The sequence below is a fragment of the Mauremys reevesii genome, linkage group 11 (genome assembly GCF_016161935.1).
Source record: "Mauremys reevesii isolate NIE-2019 linkage group 11, ASM1616193v1, whole genome shotgun sequence".
NCBI classification, from domain to species: Eukaryota; Metazoa; Chordata; order Testudines; family Geoemydidae; genus Mauremys; species Mauremys reevesii.
The window spans coordinates 19,790,544-19,811,466 of record NC_052633.1 but is presented as its reverse complement, the minus strand read 5'-3'; the positions used below and the strand labels follow the sequence as shown (position 1 = coordinate 19,811,466).

General features: G+C 43.5%; 1 protein-coding gene across 1 annotated transcript in view; it reads left to right on the top strand.

Moving 5' to 3' along the window:
* Positions 1-12,077: 12,077 nt before the first annotated feature.
* BMPR2 (bone morphogenetic protein receptor type 2) overlaps positions 12,078-20,923 on the top strand; it is a 168,412-nt gene continuing 159,566 nt past the window's right edge. Inside the window, exon 1 of the mRNA XM_039495929.1 lies at positions 12,078-13,197. Within this exon, the coding sequence (XP_039351863.1) occupies positions 13,122-13,197 (76 nt within the window). The 5' untranslated portion in view covers positions 12,078-13,121. The remainder of the gene's footprint in view (positions 13,198-20,923) is intronic.

Genomic DNA, 20,923 nt, shown 5'->3' with positions numbered 1-20,923 from the left:
ATGCAAGTCTATGAAGGTTAATAATGTGGTTGGTTTGTTCTCAAAGTATAATATTTTTTCTGAGCCATTCAATTAGCTTTCTTCTATAACTTGTGTGTTGATTATATCAATATTATTATGTCTGATTGTACAAACAGTTACAGAACAAAAAGAAAGAGTAGCTTTGGAAAATCAACATGCCTTTTCATTGGGAACCAGCTGGGGTGGACAGTGATTTTTTTAAAAAGAGTAATGTAACAATAGCAGGATTCTATCAACTATACGCTTAGTTCTAGTTCTAACCACAGCGAATGCGAAAGTATGATTGTTGACAAGAATGAAAATATGAAAGTGATTGTGACAATGACATACCCCTTTTGTTCCCAATGTGAAGGTGAATTCTGACAGGACTCATATCTCTATTTCTGACAAGGTTATTGTTGGACTTAGCAAGTAAGTGTTATTTCAAATAACAAACACCCTCTGGTAAATTTCCCACTTAATATTATGATGAGTAAGCTAAGAGTTTCATGCAAATACACTAAGGATGTGTTTACTCTGAAAAAACAGACCTGTGGTATGGCCGCAGCTGGCTTAGGTCAATTGACTCAGGCTTGCAGGGCTTGGGTTGTGGGGCTAAAAATTGCTGTGTAGGCATTCAGGGTCGGGCTGGACATTGAGATCTGGGGCCCCACCCCTTCCAGGCTCCCAGAGCTCAGGCTCCAGCCTGAGCCTGAATGTCTACACAGCAATTTTACAGCTCTGCAGCCCCAGCCCCATGAGCTCAAGTCAGCTGACCTGGGCCAGCCATGGGAGTTTAATTGCTGAGTAGATGTACCCTAGGGGGCCTTCCCACAGGACTCAATGAAGACAGGAGGTGCTTCTCAGAGGTACAATAAAAGAACAAATAAAGGAGGGCATGGGCAGCACATGAACTGCGAGCTGGGGGAGGCTAGCCCACAGCCTCATCCCTTCTGCCTGAAGCACCACCCCTTCCATGCCCCCTCTCTCTCCACTGAAGCCCAAAGCCCCCCCACAGCAGCCCTCACCACCACCCCAGGCTACTGCCCCCAACTCAAGTGCCCCCGCCAGCTCCCCCCAGCCCAGAGCACAGGGAGAGTGTAACCGTGCCAAGCGGAAGCAGGAGGGGGACTCTGGGGGCAGTGTGTGGGCGGGGCCACGCCTGGCTATTTGGGGGGGCACGGCCTCCCACAGCCAATGTTACATGCCGCCCATGAAGAAGGGCTAAAGTTACCAAGAACCAAACTGTATACTCTCCCAGGCTAGACAGTGCCTGCTATGAGCCATGTTGGCAGTTTGTACATCACACGTGAAGTATCACACAGCATGAAACCTGAAGATGACAATTTAAATGTCAGCATTAACTATTTCACTGCTGATAATCTTAGGACTAGACACATCCAGCTAATGTGCTTATCCCATAATCCTCAACTTCTTCTGCTTTCCTAGACAACAAAGCTACTATCCAGCTAACACCTCCAGTTTTGATTCTAACAATTTCTAGAATGCGGTTATGCATTGTTGATGCAAAAATATTTGGCATATTGAAAATGTGGGGACAGCATAAAATTGATTTTAATATCAAAATAAACAACACGGGCTACTGTAATGGCTGTATAATTAATTTTCATATTGAATTAATTCAAAAACTTTTTTAATTTAAACAACGCTGTCACATAATTTCCAGTCTGACATAGTAGAGTGCCACAGAATCTTCCTGCTGAATGTAGGTTCTGCTTGCTAGGGATTACATAAAGCCTTGACCCTACTTCATGGTATAGATAGGAGGAGAATGATTCTGGAAACACTTATTAATTAGTAGTCACAAAATGTTTTTTTTTAATACCTGATATCTGATGCACTCTGGTATATTTCAAAGGGAAAAAATATGGTCTTCAGACGTATATTGTTGAGTCCAAGGGGGTGGCAAAAACCCTGGGGCCGGCTCTGGGAATGGCACAGGACCCAAACTAACTATTGGGCCACTGTCTTCCCAGGCCCTCCCAGTGACCAGGGAGCAGAGAGCCCTTCTGGCGCTGCCAGCACCGTGCATGGCATTGGATCTGGTGAAGGCTCCCTACAAGGGCAAGCCTGCCATAAGAGCCCCCCCAGAGGATTGGCAAATGCCATCAGTCCCTGGAGCTGAGGCAGAATTCCCTGTGTCCATGACCGAGATCTCCGTCTCCACAGCAGTCTCTGATTGGCAGACCTAGATCACCGGCACTGCGTTCGTAGTCTCCGTCCATTAAACATGGGTGGCCCAGTCACCATATGCCTGGCACCGATCGTTTTCCCATCCACTGGCTTCACGGTGCAGATCCTCATCTCTCAGACTCCATAAACAATCTCTGGGGTGGTACTGATCTCCACGTTCCCAGCAGCAATCTCCAGGAAGAAGGTCCTTCACGAGGTACCGCTCACCTATGGTAACAGCCATCAAACTACTTCTAAATAGAAAAGTACCAGATTTAAGATGGATTCCAGTATCAGGTGACTCACCACATATCTCAAGAAGTTGAAGTGCTGCATGGTCTCCCTGGCCTCCATCAGTCCCTCCGTGGATCCGGGAGAGTGGTACGCTGCTCTTGACCTCAAGAATGCTTATTTTCATATTTCCATCTGTGACGTTGCACTCCATATGCTTTATGAAAATATTCTTTGAATGTTAATATAATGTAATTGGAATATGCTATATGCAAAAGGTCTCTTGTAAAGTATCATTACAAAGCTTATAATCTACTAAGTGTATTCATCCTATTTGTATGCATGTATCATTCTTGTATCCGAAGCTAGAAATATGAAGCATAACTTGGTCCTATTGTTCTTATGCAAAGGGTGGGCCATTAATGGTGGTTTAGAATCTTGATGGCTCCCATTGACTAGGACAGTTGGTTGTAAATGGCTCTGTTTACTTGCAAATGTTCCTGTTTACGTGTGAGCCAGGCCAGGAAGAATGGAGGCTGGGGTCTCACAGGACATGTGATCATGTCACCTGATACTCGAATCCATCTTAAATCTGGTACTTTTCCATTTAGAAGGAGGGGGCCCAGAGAGACAAAAGATTCCTGCTTTGTGCCAAAGATATAAAAAAGAACAAAGGGGGCGGCCCCTCATGAGGAAACTCCTAGTTTCCACCTAAGATGTCTGCTGGAGCTAACAAGGACTGTACCAGGGGAAAGGATTGGGTCCAGACTAGGAAGGAGTCTAGTCTGTGAAAGAAGCTTATTGGAACATCTTTGAGGGTGAGATTTTACCTGGAATCAGTTTATTAATGTATTAGGCTTAGACTTGCATGTTTTTGCTTTATTTTGCTTGGTGACTTACTTTGTTCTGTCTGTTATTACTTGGAGCCACTTAAATCCTCCTTTTTATATTTAATACAATCAGTTTTTTATTAATTAACCCAGAGTAAGTGATTAATATCTGGGGGAGCAAACAGCTGTGCATATCTCTCTATCAATGTTATAGAAGGCAGACAATTTGAGTTTACCCTGTATGAGCTTTATACAGAGTAAAATGGATTTATTTGGGGTTTGGATTCCATTGGGAACTGGGTGTCTGGGTGCTGGAGATAGGAGACTTGCTGAGCAGTTTTTGGTTAAAGTCTGCAGCTTTGGGGGTGTAGAACAGACCTGGGTCTGTGTTGCAGCAGGCTAGCGTGTCTGGCTCAACAAGGCAGGGTTCTGGAGTCCCAGGCTGGCAGGGAAAACAGGCTCCAAGGTAACTTCAGCACGTCAGGTCTCTGTGACCGAACCCGTCACACCATCTTCCACGGATACAGATGGTTCCTCTTTTTTATGGTAGGCCAGCGCCACTTCCAATTTACGGCGCTAGCCTTTGGTCTCTCATCGGCCCTACGGGTATTCACAAAATGCATGGCCCCGGTAGCCGCTTACCTGAGACATCGAGGGATCCAGGTCTATCCTTATCTTGACAATTGGCTCATCAACGGTAGATTGCAGGATCAAGTGCAGAGGAATCTCGATCTGGTGCGCTCCACCTGTCTCGACTTGGGCCTGTTAGTAAACGAAAAGAAATTCACCCTCATACCAGTGCAACTAATAGAATTCATAGGGGCGGTCCTCGACTCTATGCAGGTCAGAGCCTTCCTTCTGGAGACCCATTTTCAAGCCATGTTGGACTTGATCTCTTCATATACAGGGCTACCCATCACCACCACCCTCACCTGCCTGAGGCTATTAGGTCACATGGCAGCTTGCACTTATGTGGTCCGTCATGATCGGCTCCATCTACGGCCTCTGCAAGCGTGGCTGGCATCAGTCTACATCCCCAACACACATAATCTGGACCTGATAGAGTACTGTACCACATCCAATTGTTACTGGAATGGTGATTGGACCCCAGATCGGTGTTGGAGGGAGTTCCCTTCACGGCCCCATCTGCATCGCTGACCCTGGTTTCCAACGCCTGGACTTGGGCTGGGAAGCCTATCTGAGTGAGCTCAGCATGCAAGGCCACTTTCCATTCCTACCTGGAGGGCAGCGTGGTACAAGTCCTGACAACAAGCAAAGTGGGGCCAGGTCATCAGCCCTTTGCCAGGAAGCTCTCTGGCCCTGGGACTTCTGTGTGCAGCATGCCATTCATCTCATGGCCACACACCTTCTGGGGACATGGACTGTACTAGCAGATCACCTCAGCAGAATCTTCTCGTCTTGCCATGAATGCTTACTCCATCCTGAGGTGGTCAGCGTGATCTTCTAAAGATGGGGAACTCCCCGAGTGGACTTGTTCACAACCCATCAGAACAGGAAATGCCATGCATTCTGCTCGATTCAGGAGGTTGGCAGAGGCTCCCTGTTAGACGCCTTCTTACTCCTGTGGTCAGGAGCTCTGATGTCTGCCTTCCCACCAGTGCCATTAATCCACAGGGTCCTCATGAAGATCAAACAGGACAGAGTGAAGGTAATCCTGAGAGCCCTGGCTTAGCCTCGCCAACACTGGTTCACCATGTTGCTGGACCTCTTGGTGACGGCCCCGCTGCAGCTGCCTCTCTGGCTGGAACTGCTGTCCCAGAACCACAGCATTCTCCTGCACCCGAACCTGGCAGTGCTGCACCTGATGGCTTGGCTGCTGCATGGTTAAATGTGGAAGAGCAGGAGTGCTCGGCCCGTGTCTAACAGATCCTGTTGGGCAGCAGGAAGGCCTCCACCAGGGTGACGTACCTGGCCAAATGAAAACGGTTCACATGCTGGGCCTGGAACCAGGGAATTAGGCCTGAACGGGTCTCGCTGCAGTCGATCCTGGCCTACCTTCTGCATCTCAAGCTCTTGGGCTTGTCCCTTTAATCAATTAAGGTCCACTTGGCCACTATATCAGGCTTTCACCCTCCATTCCAGGGCAGGTTGATCTTCATTCACGACATGACAGTCTGGTTTCTAAAAGGTCAGGAGCAACTCTACCCCTATGTCTGGGACTCTATCCCTCCTTGGGACCTGAATCTAGAGCTGGCGTGGCTCATGGGGGGGGGCCCTTCAAGCCATTGGCTTCCTGTTCCCTGCTTCTACTCCCCTGGACTTCAGGAGAGCTCTAGCCTTTTACATTGAAAGGACCAAGCCGTTCCATAAATCAATGCAGCTATTCGTCGCGATGGCAGACAGAATTAAAATCATCCGGTGTCCACCAAGAGGATTTCATCATGGATTACCACCTGCATCCAGTTGTACTATGAGCAGGCAAAAATACCTCCACCGGCGATTATAATTGGCCACTCGACTAGAGCGCAAGCCTCCTTGGCAGCCTTCCTGCCCCAGGTGCCAATTCAAGATATCTGCAGGGCCACTACCTGGTTGTCTATTCACACGTTCACGTCTCACTACGCATTTACCCAGCAAGCCCAAGACGGTGCTGGCTTCGGTAGAGCAGTGCTGCAAGCCACATGACTGAACTCTGAGCCCATCTCCATGGATACTGCTTGTGAGGCACCTAGAATGGAATCGACATGAGCAAGCACATGAAGAATCAAAAACAGTTACCTGCCTTTCATAACTGTTGTTCTTTGAGATGTGTTGCTCATGTCCATTCCATTACCCGCCCTCCAACCTCTCTGTCGGAGTTGCTGGCAAGAAGGAACTGAGAGGGCATAGGGTCAGCGGCACCTATATACCAGCGCATGGGCGCAGCACTCAAAGGGGCGCCACAGCCGACCCTACACATACCACTAAGGCAAAAGTCTCTGACAACTGTGCATGTGGGCACACACACACCTAGAATGGAATGGACGTGAGCAACACATCTCGAAGAACAACAGTTACAAAAGGTTGGTAACCGTTTTTTCTCCAGAGACCCAACAGTAATAAACATAATACAGCTTCAATACTAAAGAAATTACTGGAAAACAATAACTGATCCTGAAAATCTCTTAAAAGTTAATGAAAACTGTGTATTTAACAAAGAATGTGTCTAAAGTTATATTAAAATATTTTTATATATTTTATTGGTTTTTACTTTCCACTGATTGTAAGATTATCTTTGAAGCTTGAAAATGACTCCCCCCCCCACCCCCCTCAGATGCCTGGTAATTTTCCATTTTCCTAACCTGTGTTTTTAATGGAGTTGAAATTAACAAGGGCATGTTTAAATAACTTTAATTTTTGTACTGTCTTCTCTTATGTTAATAATATCAAGACACCTTTGTGTATGCATCAGCATCAGTGACGTCAGTAGATTTATGGGACATACTTTGTCCCTGATTCTTTTCAACATCTGCTCTGTGCGTGGATGTAGTGAAGTGGGCAGCCACAGGGGAAATGACTGTGGCTTCCTGATTCAGAACTGCCCAGTCACGGCAGAAGTTAGGGTTTCACAGGGGTAGACCTAACTTATGCCACATGCCTAGAGTCGTAGGGGTGAGGGATCTTACGCAAGTGAAGAGCTGGGCATAGAGGAACTCATTCTACTATGTCTCCTGCCAATGCTCTGCCCCTGGAATGCTCCTGACACATTCCTTATATTGGAACTGTGTGTGCAGCTGGTGTGGGAGGCAATGGAAACAGCTCCACTAACTTTACATAAGTGAAGAGTTCCCCTGCGCACTGGTCATCTCCAGCTACCACTGCAAAGAGGCCTTAATAGACTAGAGAATCCAGCCCAATGTCTTATGTCACAAAAGCCCTTTAGGGGGGCACTGGGCAATAGCTGCCCAAGAGTCAGTGCTTAGTGTATCAAGAGTTTTTGTTTTATAATCTATTTATTTATATATGTATTTGTATTACCATAGTGCCCTGGAACCCTAATCATGGACCTCATTGTACTAAGTAAACTTTTCTCAGTTTAGCTCAGTACAGTACTGTCAGCTTTGTGGGCATTTTTTTCCCCCGTTGGAAATCCAAAGCACTAGTTAGAAGAAAACCTTTGGCATTTTTGGCCTTTTTCGGGTTCTCTCTTTTTTTTCCACATTCTTATTTGGAGTAACATAGTAGCTTGGTATGTAACAGTTTTGTGAGTTTTCATTATCCTCAGTATTTTTCTTTTGTTTTCATTTCATTGTTATTGCTGAATACTAGTTTACTGGGTTTCCTGCTTAAAGTTCAAACTTATAAAACATCACCAAAGCAAATAACTGAGAATATTTTTTTAAATGCTTTAAATACTTAGAGAGCTAACTTGCAATCTGCCTTGAGAAGGGATGGCACAAATCTTCACTGTTCCATGAGAAGATCAGGGAACAAACTGATTCTGAGAGTTACAGTTTAGTCCCTGTTTCCCCCGCTGTGGAAAGAATCTGCTATGATGATTGGCCAGCAGTGTATTACTTCCCCTTTGGCTGGCTGGTATATTGGGGTGGCGGAATCCAGACTCAACCCATTCCTTGACCTGACCTGGCCTGGCCTCGCCCTGCCCACCCACTCCACTCCCAGGGAAAATGAAGAAGTAGCAGTTCTGCAGTTCCTGTTCTACCCCAGCGCTGTGACCAGTGATATAGGTAGGCTGTGCAAGGAAGTGAGGTATGCTTGGCAAGTAACAATCTTGCCCTTAAAACTTACCCATTTTGCAGAACTGAATATTGCTTGTGGAAGAGTCTTAATAATCCCGCACACCCCACACTCACTGGGAGCTCATCTCCAGGAGAGCCTAATAAGCCCCCGGTCCTGAAATGAGCTGTATGTGGGCAGAACCCTGACTTCAGTGGGTTTCTGTGAGGATACAGGCCTCTTCCTATACAAAGCTATTTTCAGGATTGAGGCCCAATTTTGTACATAACCGAAGGGAAAAATTATATAAAAAATTGTATAAAATCCTACTTTCTCTTGAAAAAGCAAACAAAAAATACCCACTTTAATTTCCCTAAAAATACCCCCTTCCTCACAATCAGTGGAAAAATAAGCATCACAACCCAGCTTGGTTGTGGGTAAGAACCCTAAGAATTAATAGCCCAAACCTGCACCCATTAAAATCAATGAGACTTTTCCTATTTATGCTTCAAGAGCAGCAGGTTCAGGCCCTTTGTTTTCAATATATATCATATATAAAATTACTGTAATTTTATTTTACCATCTAAACCATAAATGTGTTGAGTAAAACATTGTTAAATTCTTGGGTTTGGTGAATAGGGTGGAGCTGTCCACTGTTCTATTGATGGGCATAGCTAGTCAGAAAGCATGCTATGTTGTCAGGTGTTTTTGCTAAACCAGGGAAGAACATCATTTTTTTTTCAGCCCCATGAAAATATTGGCTGTAATTTTTTTTCTCTCTTGAAGGTAAAACTATTTTTTAGGTTATTTCTGGACAGTTCTGTTTCCACAAATAAGAGGAAGAATGGTCGTGTGGTTAACATGTGGTTGTAACTCTGAAAAGTGACAGTGAAAAATGACAATCTGTGGTTTTATGTTTGTCTCTGACTGACTTCCATATAAAATCTGTTCAGGTAAGAAGTAAAAATATTGTAACCAACATGTTTTTCTGAACTGTCTGCCCTGCAAGCTCAGCTTGAAATATGAAGTCAAACTATGTTGTTTCTGACACATGTACCGCTAACAATAAAGATGCTAATATTGGAATTTAGTTAAAAATTCGGTAGATAATACATGACCCAGGAAATAATCCAGACCATTCAATCTTATCTGTGCTGGCCCTTGAAGCATGAGTAGTGTAAAAAAATAGCTAAAAGCTTATTATTGTCATCAAAATCAGTACATTTAACATTCAGTTCATATAGTTAGAAGAACTGTTGAATAAAAAAGCATCATTTGTACATAAATTTTCTGATACCATTTTAAGCTCCTGGACTGGGAATCTAGAGACCTGGGAGCCTGATTCTTCGTTCATCCATCCTGGAATTTAGTATAGGAACAGGACGAGGACAAAGATGGTTTTAAGCCATTTTTGTATTCCCTATATTCTGGGCCCCAGCATAAATTATAGAAGCCTTGAGGTTGGACAGGTGTCAAGCCCTTACAGGGTGACCCCTTGTGTGCAGAATGTATGTTTAAGAGGCTTTTTCCATCCCATTTAAAGCTCCTTTAGAGTAGTATAAAGAGGCCTTAAGGTGACAGAGAATCAGGCACTAATCAGATTCTAACCCCAGTTTTACCACATACTTCTGAGGCCTGATCATCCCTTCAGTTGTGTGTGATAGAATGATCAGGGCCGTGGTGTGACCTTGGGCAAGTAATATAATCCCTCTTCCTACAATGATTTTTGTGTGTGGAAATCTCTTGCTGTTTTTCTACCACCTGGGTAATTCAACTGTTGCTAGCACCAATGGATGAACTGGTGTAGATTAGAGCTAGAGCAATAGTGGGAGAACTTCACAAAAATCTTGGCATAGACACAGCCTTTGTTTCCTTATCTGTAAAATGAGAAAATCTTGCATAAGATCTGTGGCAATTTTGAGGCTAAATTTATTAATGTTTTTAAATGTTTTCAGATTCTCAGGTGGAAGTCACTATATAAGTCAAAAATATTAGTAAGAGGACAAAGAAATACAAAAATGTTACTTAGGTACAGCACAAGCCCTATACAATGTATTAAATGAAGATATAAACCTAATTCAGAAGTCTGGGGATATTCCCACTTGTATTTATGTATTTATCATTATTATAACAGTGGAGCCCATATTCCCAATTGAGATCAGAAGTTATTGGATTAGGTGGTGTATGGGCACATTAAAAGATAATACCTACGCTGAATGTTACAAATTTAAACTACTAGTCAATGTTCCTGTGCCACAAATTCCCTTTTAGATTACTCAGTCCTCAATCTTCTGACTCAGTAAAATCTAAAAGGAAAAAAATGATTTTAAAACATCAAGATTTCACTGAAAACTGGATGCTGTGCATGAGTTGTTTCCTGTCACATTTGAGATATAATGTAAAAATATTTTAAAATTCACAAATAATGTAAAATCAAGTAATTTTGAGTATTGATTTCCTGTTCCTAGTTGTGCTTCTTAAATATATCAATATTAATGCTGGGAAATAATGATTATTTGTTTCAAATGGAAAATATGCTTGACATGCTTAGACAAAAATAAAGTGTCTGCATTGAAGAGTTTACATTCTAGAAGGTAAAAAGATTACATGCAGACGTATGAAGAGCTTAGTGGATTTGCTGTGGCTTTCTTATTTTAAAAATAGTTTTAAACTCACTTCTTTTAAAGATCATGGAAGAAGTGGGGTTTTTTTTTAAGTGACTTGAATGGGAAGCAGTAAGCTTGGTGAACTGGCTTGGGAAGAAAATGTAATGCAGAGAGGTGGCAGGATGGAAAAAGCATGGATACTGGTCTGAGGGAGAGCAGAATAAGGCATTAATATTGGCATTGTTGGTGATGCAAAGGGTTTGATGGGGAACATGGCAGGAGACAAAGATCCAGGATGTAGGACAGGGTAGAGTTTTCAAGGGCTTTAAAGGCCAGGACTAGAAGTTTTAAAGTCTGTGTAGTGCTTAAAGGTAACTACAAAGGAATGGGTTTTGCTCTTTCTTTGTATTATGATGTAAGATGATCTAAGAGGTTGATTTTTATTTTGTAAATACTTTTTTCTATTTTTTTTATTTTAGAAATATCCGATCTAGTCTTTCCTGGTTTTGCTGGAGGAGTGTGTATGTATCTCTCACAGATGTTTCTTATGAAGGGTAGGCAGTTGAATTTGTAATAAAGATATCCCTTCCAACAGTCTCCCCCTCATTATCGTTATTACTGTTTGTGTGACAGAAGCACCTGGTAACTCCAGTCCAGAGTCAGGGCCATACTGGTATTGCATTTGTACAGGCAAGTAACAAAGAAGACTCTGCCCCCAAGAGTTTACAAACCAGGTACTGATGGAAACCAGGGGGACAAACATGGGTTGGGATGCGGTTATGAGGATGAAGGTACAATAGAGCAATGTTTAGCAGAAGTGTCTTCACTGCACTCCCTCTCCCAATGCCCAGGGAGCCAAGAGAAGCTTTGCAATGGGGCCAGGTTTCAGAACTCCAGGCTCTGACAGTCTGTATACAAGAGTGTGCACTCCAGAGGCAAAGAGCCTGCACAGAAAATGCTCTGCCCCTGCAGCCATGGATGTGAAGGAGCAAGCGACTAGGGCTGTCTTGTTCTTTTTAATTTCTCACTACAGAACACCACGTTGGACCATCCCTGTGAGGAAGTCTCAGCCAGGGGCTGCTGCACACGGGAGAGAGCGAGCTCCTGGCCTGCAGGAGATGCTTTCACACAGTGCTCTGCAGGCAGCGCTGCAGCTACTGCTATGAGGAAACCGGCCAGCCCCTCCTCCAGCCCACCCGCCCACGCACTTTTTCCTCAAGGCCGCAATCTGGCAAACGAACAATTCTCCACAAACATGGCGGTGCGGGAGGGGCGCGGCAAGCTCCCCTGTCAACCCCCTTCTCCTCCAACCCCCCCGCCCTACAGAGACTGAGGGGGCGGTGCCGCGGCCCCTCTCTAGCTACCTGGAGGCCCACCTCTATGATCAGGGGCCTCCTCAACCTCTGAGGGGTGGGGGGAGCGGAGTGTCTGGCTGGCGCGCGGCGACCAGCGCGGCCGTTGACGGGGCTGGCTAGGCACGAGACCCACGGGGCGGGGCCAGGCGCGAGGGGGGTGGAAGAGGAGGGGGCCGGGAGCCCAGACTGGCAGTTAGCAGCGACTCCCCTTTGTGTCTGGGCTGGGAACGGGGAGCGAGCCGGAGCCAGCGCCAGCGCCAGCCGGGGCTGGGAGGCGACGCGTGTGAACCCCCCGCGCCCCTTCCGGCCGAGCCTGTCTGCGGAGGGCGAGGGCAGGGACCAGGAGCTGCCGCGTGCGGGAGTCAGCCCGTGGGGAGGCGCCGGGCTCCGCTCCCGCCCCGGGGGCACCCCACAGCCCGGGGCCGCCGGCTGGAGCCCCGGAACGCCCATCGCGGGCTCTCTCTCTCTCTACGCGGAGCGGAGCGGGTAGGGGCGAGGAGGAGACAGAAGGCGGAGGGAGCGGGGCCTCTATCGCTCTCCCGGCCGGCTGCGCCCAGGAACTGGCGCCTGAGCCATTGCTTCGCTGGAGGCACCCGGGCGGGCGCCTTCCCTTTCGGAGCGGCCAGGGCTGCGCCCGCGTCCTGTGCGGCTGAAGATACCAGATGGGCCCAGGCGCAGCCTGTGGATGGAAGTGACTGAGGGGACCTCGCCTCGTTAAGAGACACGCAGAGGCCGAAGGAAGACCGGGACCGTCCGCGGGATGGGATGCCTCCCTGACCCCCGTCGTCTTCCCAGCTTGTCCCGCGTGCCCAGGGCCGAGTGAGGAGGCGCCAGAGGTGACCGTGGCTATCCATTTCCCCGCCTCACCTCTGGATATGTTTCATGCTAAACCTGGATGCTTCTTTGATATCGTGAAGTTGCGTGGGAAATAATCTGGGTTTCCGGTGTGACCGCAAGAATAGCTACTCACCCAGGGGAAGGGAAATGCATCCTGGTTTGGAGACAAAACCTCCCTTTCCTATAATCGTTAGAAAGAAGAGGAGCCAAGTTCCGAGGCATGAAGATAGATGTGTGTAATGGAGTAAGACCTCAGACAGCTCCTGTCATCTGCCGTTTGCCCTTCCAGACTGGATTGTGATCCAAGCGAGTTTTAAGATTGTTTAAAGGGAGAAAAATCCTCCTTTCGGTATTTTTTTTTTCTTCTGCCTCCTTCTTTGGCTTCCTCAGGTATGAGTGCCTCTCTGCAGCACCTTTTGCTGGTGCTCTTGCTCTCCAATGCCACCCTGCTGCTCAGCACTGCGGCTGGTAAGTAGCTACCTGGTGTAATATACTAGCCATTTTGACACAGGGAAGGGGGTGGGGTCCATCAGTATTTCGGTATGTCTGTGACCCATTAAAAAGTAGTGTGTGTGTCTCAGTAAAGTGTGATAATATTTTTAAGTGAGGCCCTACTGACCATATTTGAGAATAAAACACGCTTTATTGAATAAAGGAACCCAATCTGCAGTGAGGTTTATTTTCTCTTGGTCTTCTTATGCTGGTTAATGGCTTGTTCTCACTCTCTCGCTCTCCCCCCACCCCCCGCCTTTTTTTTTTTTAAGAATAATTTGGCGTGGTGTTTTTTTTTCTTCTGTGAAATGTTTAACATCTTTGTGAGGTAATGCCAGAATTTTAAAAAGTACAATTTAATCACAAGCAAGAGCTATGTCTGCTTGCTAATGGGGTCTTTGGGCACAGCCATTTTTTATTTGACTAACATCGATGCTATTGGGGCATTATAACTACAACATTTGGTATCTGTTTTAGGGAAAATAGACTTATTGCATATTTGTTGGAGCTTGAAACAAAATGAATTTTTTTCACCATTGTCATTTATAGAATAGTAAAATAAGATGATGAGGAATACTGCAAGATCTGAGTATACATAATGTTAACGGTTTCATTTTCCTACAGTAAATGACAGTCTAATATTTTTGAAAAACTGCTCTATTTTAAATTTTTTGAAGCTCAATGTTAGATGCATAGAACAATTTGCCATGAGATTTAAACAGTATATAGCCCTTGCATCTATTGGTTTTTGGTCATTTGTGGCAGATTAGCATGAAGGAGCTCTCTGAAGTGTTACCCAGGTTTATTAGGTGCTAATACTTATTCCTCCCTTCTGTATGCTTTTAGCAGTTTTTGGAAGAATCATAATACCTTGGTATCTTTCTTTCCACTAAGAAGCCAGTGTAGAATGCTCAATCTTCCCAGCATTCTTTTTATAATATACGGTGTGATCCTCAGATATAGGATAATAGAGAAATGTGCAGTTTCTTGTGAAGATGGCATAAGAAGATTGACAGTTGGCGCACATCTTTTTTTTTTTTTTAATTTTAATGCATTTTGGTCAGTGTTCAAAATAATCTGTCTTTGCTAGTAGAATAATACTGTGAATTGGACGTGTTCAGTCAGTTTCTCCATTGCTTTACTAAGAATGGATAGCCTTCCATTTTATAAAAGGCTTTCTTTCGGGAAATATTGAACTGAAATGATTGATATGGAGCACTTTCCTGCATCAGCCTGACTTTTGTCCGGTCTTGACATTTTAGATTATCTACTATGTTTCTCTGTGATAGTTTGGTAAGAGGATTTCTTTGAAGAATAAACCTTTCAAGGTCAAAAGCTTTGGTATTAAAATGTGTATGACTCTAAAATATCCCATTATCTAACCTTGTCCCTTAAATGTGAAACTTAAAAAAATAGTTTTGTTTCTCATTTAATTACTTTGTTAAACTTTTATGAGTTAATTTTTCTTTGTGCTGATGAGAGTGAAGGTTTAATGGCACTGATCTGAGCCAGGAAGGGGATGGGCAGGTGCCTACAAGCCTACTTAGTGAGCTTTGCCAATTTCACCTCGATTCTGATCTGTTATCATCACTGCTACTTCAGTCCTGGGTTTGTCTTGTACAGACTGATGGTAATGTCACATTCTTTGGTCATCTTGTGAAATGCATGAATAGGAACTCATTTTCACATTATGGCTGTATAATACTTCTGCTGTTAATATGTACAGTACAAAAGTTCTGTACCGCTTAAAAAGTCTTGGTGACAACTATGTCTAAGAATTTTAATATTTTGAGATTTAGCTAAAATAACCATTCTAAAGCTTGACTATAAATTTAACAGTGTATTTCAGAAAAGGGAAAAAAAAACATAGGAAACCACACAAGGTGAAGGTCTGCCCATATGTGTATATATGTGTGTATGTGAATGACCCCCTCCCGCACTCCCCCCCCCCCAAAAAAAAAAGTAGGAGCTGTGCATTCACATCTGAGTGCATAATTTTGGCCCTGTGCAGCTCTGAAATCCTTCATTAATGGTCCCACACTAGACTGACCTAGTGAATGGATAAGACAATAGTATGTGAAATGCATTGTTGATAAATGTGAAGTAATGTGCAGTGAAGGGAAAAATTTAATTTAAAACTTAATAAGGCATATGAGTAATTGAGTATCAACTCAGGAAAAATATCTAGACATCCTTGGAGGACAGCTCAGTAAAGACCTTTGCAGCTATAGTCTAAACAAGGGAAGATGTTAGGAGCATAAGAAATGGGGTCAAATATAAATGGCATTAGAAGTCTATGGTTTACCCTTATCTAGAATACTGTATGCAGAAAAGGAGATAGGGCTCTTCCTGTCCATTTAACATTTGAAGACCTAATCAGGGACTTAATTTTGTTATGGGGTAAGGCTCCCTCCATCCCTCCCTGACTTTTCATAGGTCTATATCCTCCATGATGCCTTCCATTTCTTGCCCCCTCTCTTCCCCCCTGGACTTTGCAGGGTATAATATAATCACATATAATATTCTATATGCTGACACAATTCCCCCTCCCCCTGTGATTTTTTTCTGAAATGACACTGCTGAACCTAATAAATACGTATAACTGAAGACTCAGAATTCTTCCTGTCCAGTCACTGTGAGGAAATCTACCACTTCCCTGTATAAAATCTCTACAGATCTTAATAAGTGTCTAGTTTTCTTCTATTAAATTTGTATAGCCCTCCCTCTAAAGAGTAATGCTACTGTGAGGGGGAAAAAGTTTCAACAAAGGGTTGATAGGGCCTTTAAAGATGACCTATGAAGGGAAGGGAAAAATTGGGCTTGTTCCACTTTTATTTAGTTTTATTTTGTATAAAGAAGGCTTGACATACTTCCTCGTACTTCTTTCCTTTAGAAATATCAATCATATTGAATTTTCCCTTTTTTTTTTCGTTGAGGGACTTCTTGGATGACTCTTATATCCCGAGACCTTAACTGAAGAGGAATGAGTATTGAATCCTTGAACTTTTCTTGTGTGGCTTTTGTTAAACTTTTTTTTTTAAACATTTATTTAATAATCTGAATAAAAATCACTTCCCCTCTAAATCAGTCAGTTTCACTACCTTGGTATCTGCGATGTATAATCCTCAAGGACCTGCATTTCAATTTTGTTTTTAACATTACTAAAATCAGCATATATTAGAAAAAAAGAAAAAAATGGGTTTGTGCCTTTTTAGGACATCTTTAAGAAATCCATTGGTCTTTATCTGCATAGTTTTTGTCTCAGTTATTAATATTAAAAAGCTAAAGTACTTTTAAAATGGGTGGAGTTGTATCATGATTGAAGTCTTTTTAAAAACAATTAAAATAACATTTTAAAATTTTAAAATGAATGAATTGGGGCAGTCTTATCTTGTTTTGCTTAGAAAGTTAGTTTCCTCCGTGTTTCAAAATTTTATTCCAAATGCGAAATTGAGAGAGGTGGGACAGATTGGCCATTAAATTCAATTTCTCTAGTGAGCAGTATTTCTGACTCATGATCTAAGATGGTGTCCTCCTGTGTGGACTACTGATCTTGTATATCAAAGTGGTTGCCTGAAATCATCTCTACACCAGATCCCTGCTGCTTTGCCATAGATGTGCCCATTCCTAGGGCCCCACCAAATTCACAGCCATGAAAAATGCATCACAGACCATGAAATCTGTTGGGTTTTTTTTGGGGGGTGTGTGTGCGCTTTTACCCTATATTATACAGTGTTCATGGGGGAGACCAGCGTTTCTCAAATTGGGGGCCCTGACCCAAAAGGGGGGTTGCAAGGTTATTTTAGGGGAGTCATGGTATTGCCACCCTTACTTTTGCACTGCCTTCAGCACTGGGCGGCTGGAGAGCAGCAGCTGTTGGTCTGGTGACCAGCGCTGAAGGCAGCGCCTCGCCAACACCAGTGCAGAGGTAAGAGTGGTAATACCATACCATGCCATCCTTACTTCTGTGCTGCTGCTGGTGGTGGCTCTGCATTCAGAGCTGGGCTCCTGGCCAGCAGTTGCCGCTCTCCAGTGGCTCAGCTCTGAAGGCAGCACTGTGGCAGCACACAAGTAAGGATGGCATGGTGTGGTATTGCCACCCTTACTTCTGCACTGCTGCTAGTGGGGTGATGCCTTCAGAGCTGGCTGCCCAGCGAACAGCTGCTTCTCTCTGGCTGCCCAGCTCTGAAGGCAGTGCAGAAGTAAGAGTGGCAGTACTGCAACCCCCCACCCCTCCGGCCCGCCATATAACTTTGTGACATTCTCTCCACCCGTCCCCTTTTGAGTCAGGACCCCTACAACTACAACACCATGAATTTTCAGATTTAAATAGCTGGAATCATGAAACTTATGATTTTAAAAAGCCTATAACCTTGAAATTGACCAAAATGGACTGTGAATTTGGTAGGGCTCTGCCCATTGTCTATGACCATTGGATCTTTCCTTTCTCATTTTAGTAGTAGTCAGGAAATCCAATTTTTGATAGGTAGATGATGGGAACTTGTTCAAAGGGAGTTAGCCTGGGAGACAGAACCACTCTACTTGCTTGAGGGTATGTTAGTACATAAACCCTTCCCCCACATTAAAGTAGGTATTGATTAACTTTTCTGAGGCCTTACTCTGAGTGTACGAGCCCCTCCTTTAATGGTGATTTCTGTATGTCAGCTGTGGTTTCAAAAGTCATGTTGCCAAGGTGCCAGAAAACAGAGCAGTGCACAGACAGTGCTTCTGTGTGAGTGGCCCTGCCCTCTAGAGATTCAGGGGTAACTGGGTAGCTGAGTCTCCTGCTTCTTTTGATCTGACGTAGGGCAAACTTCACTACTTTGCCCTGAATGAAGAGATCAGGGGAATTTAGCTGAGTTTTCCTTTTTCACTGGAGCCGAGCCTCTGCGATGTTTGCTTTTCTTTTTTTGCAGAAGAGGGGTTGTCTGGCCTTGTGTTACTTTTCTAGCAAATATTGCCTAAAAGGGACATCAACTTAAAAAAAAAAAACCTCACTGCTATTTTAATTTTTTTTTACATATTAACACCAATGTTTAATATAACTGAAATAGACTAGAAAAGAATATTTTTCTCAAATTTTGTGTGTGCTTTTTCCCCAGCAATTTGTACAGTCAATTTCGCTGTTTCCTCTGTAGAGTCAGGAAGCCAGTACCCTTTTTATTGTCTTTCACGCAGCAACAGGAGAGAGAACATTTTAAAATGTGACTGTGAAACCACAGAAATTAGAGAGGTACTCATTGAAGTGCTTGGGTTCTACACCAGAAGGCCTTGTAATTCATTGTTTAAAATTTACTAGATTTAAAGTGGATGGGTGTGTCCTAAATATGGACTTACTTGGAAAGGTGCTAATACAATTTCCCTGGCCAGTGTGAAAGGGCCTTGTATGAATGGCTGCATAAATCCCATTGAGAACAAAATGCTTAACCTAGAATGAAAGAGAAACAACAGTTATGCTGGATAACGATTCTTAGCCTTTTAGGAACACGAGCACAGCTTGCTTGCAGCTTTGACTGTCTTAGTAAGCATCTTATCTGGTCCTATGTATTTAGTGAAACTGATGCTCATTTTTCTTTTTCTTAGATTTGTCAGTTTTATTAACCTTTATAATATCAAGCAAAAGAAGAAGTGAAAATAATCTGTTCTTAAAAACAAACAACCAAAAACTTGTTTGAATACAGCAGTCTCTATTGAAATATAATAATTCTTAATATTAGACCAGGCTAGTCCATCTAGTCCAGTATTTTGTCAAGTACAGCTATTACTATGAGATGTTTCAGAGGAAGGCACAAGAAAAGTTATGGCTGGCTTTTGCCCTAAAACATGAGGGTTTGTTATCAGTGTCAGAGGCAACTCCATAAAATTATGTTGAAATTTTGGAAGTAAAATAGGATTAAAAACCCTTTGTTTTATGCTCTGGTTGAGTTTAATCTTCACATTTGGCACAATAATTCATCACAAGATGTTTGAATTTTCTATAAATCTTTCAATTACTTTTACTATTCAAAGGGCATATTTTAAAAATTGCTCCCCTCTTGCTCAGTTTCTAAATATTTCTTTGGGTTCTTCTAGCTAAACAACCAGTCTTGCCAAACTCCAAATTTCTGTCACGCACATTCTGGTAACATTTTCGGCAGAGGAGGCTTCTGAAATCTTAAAATTAAACACTGAGTCAGTCTCTTTATTCTGGACAATCTAATGGAGCAATGCCAAGATGAGACAGAAATGTCAAATTCTGTCAGTCACTTCTGGTTTCTGGTGCTGCCAACATGATTCACCAGGTCAGTTCCTCACAGAGGTTGAAGGCAGGCTGGGCAGCAAGTGGTATGGAGTGCCACAGAAGTGAGCAGAGTCTGAGTGCACGTGAATAAAGATGGAAGAGAGGTAGGCAGATTAAAAGGGAACTTGGAGGCATGAGGAGTTGAGCTGTGTTTTGAAGGTAGAGATGTAGTAGAGATGAGGGGGGAGTGAGGTTATGTATGGGAAGAATGTGGAGGTCTGCAACTCTGCAGGGGACCTGGGTCCTGGTGGGATGGAGCCTAGTGCCTTTGCACTGAGGTATTGCTATACAGATACTCAACTCCCTCAGCACTGCAAAGAGCTGAGGCACCACTGCAGTGCTCCCCAAGGCGCTGCCACATGAATGTATCAGTGCAGAGGCTGTGTACTGCACTCTCTTTCCTTTCCCTTGTGATCCCTTCACAACATCTTTGCTCAGCCTCCCTGTGTCTGAAATCCTTGCCCCTTGCTTGACTGACTGCAAACATAGCTACTGGGGGAAAAAAAAATACGCCACCATACTATGTCTTGTCTACATAACACTACTGCAAACTTATAAACAGTGTCTTCCAAAATGATAAATGCTATTAAAACTATTTCCATTAAAATCTAACATTTCGTTCTATTAACAATCGTCCAGCACAATACACATCAACAGATAACCATCCGCTACGAATCTACACAATATGCACTTACCATCAACCCAGCCCCAATTGAGTCTCATGAACAAATACAAAACATCAGTTTCTAATGACATTGAATAACAGGTTGAACATCTTGCGTGGAGGTAGAGAAAGGTTGTATGTGTATTGTGAGTAGGGATGTGGGTGAGGGCGTGTGGAGACAAAGAAATCGTAATTGTAGGTTGAAAGGGTTGGATGAAGATTTAACTAGTATTTTCCTGGTTCTTTTGTAGTTATGTTAGTGGTATATGCACTTGAATAACCTTAACCTGGTTGTTAGTGAACTTGTGGGGGGATAACCCTTAAGATGAGATTTATTCTCCCTCTCTCTGACACACAAATCTGAATGTGATATGATCCATTCATATAAACATCAAATCTTTTTATGAATCCTACTGAGCTTTTGGCCTGTATATTCTGACAAATGAGTTCCACAGAATGTTTGTGTTTTTGCATTTGTCAATTTCAAATATATTGCCTTTCAATCCCATTGAATGTTCACTTATTCTTGTATTATGAGACTGTAAATTATAAATCGGGGCACCTGACTTATACCCTTCAATATCCCATTTTAGTCTTCTCTTCTCTTCTCCGTATCCATTCCCAGTTTTTGCCATCTCATACAGAAATCTCTTCATTTGGCTAACTTTCATGGCATATCAGTGCACCCCTTTTATTTCTGTTATATCTTTTTATCAGATGGGATTATCAGAACTCAACACAATATTCTAGATCGGGAC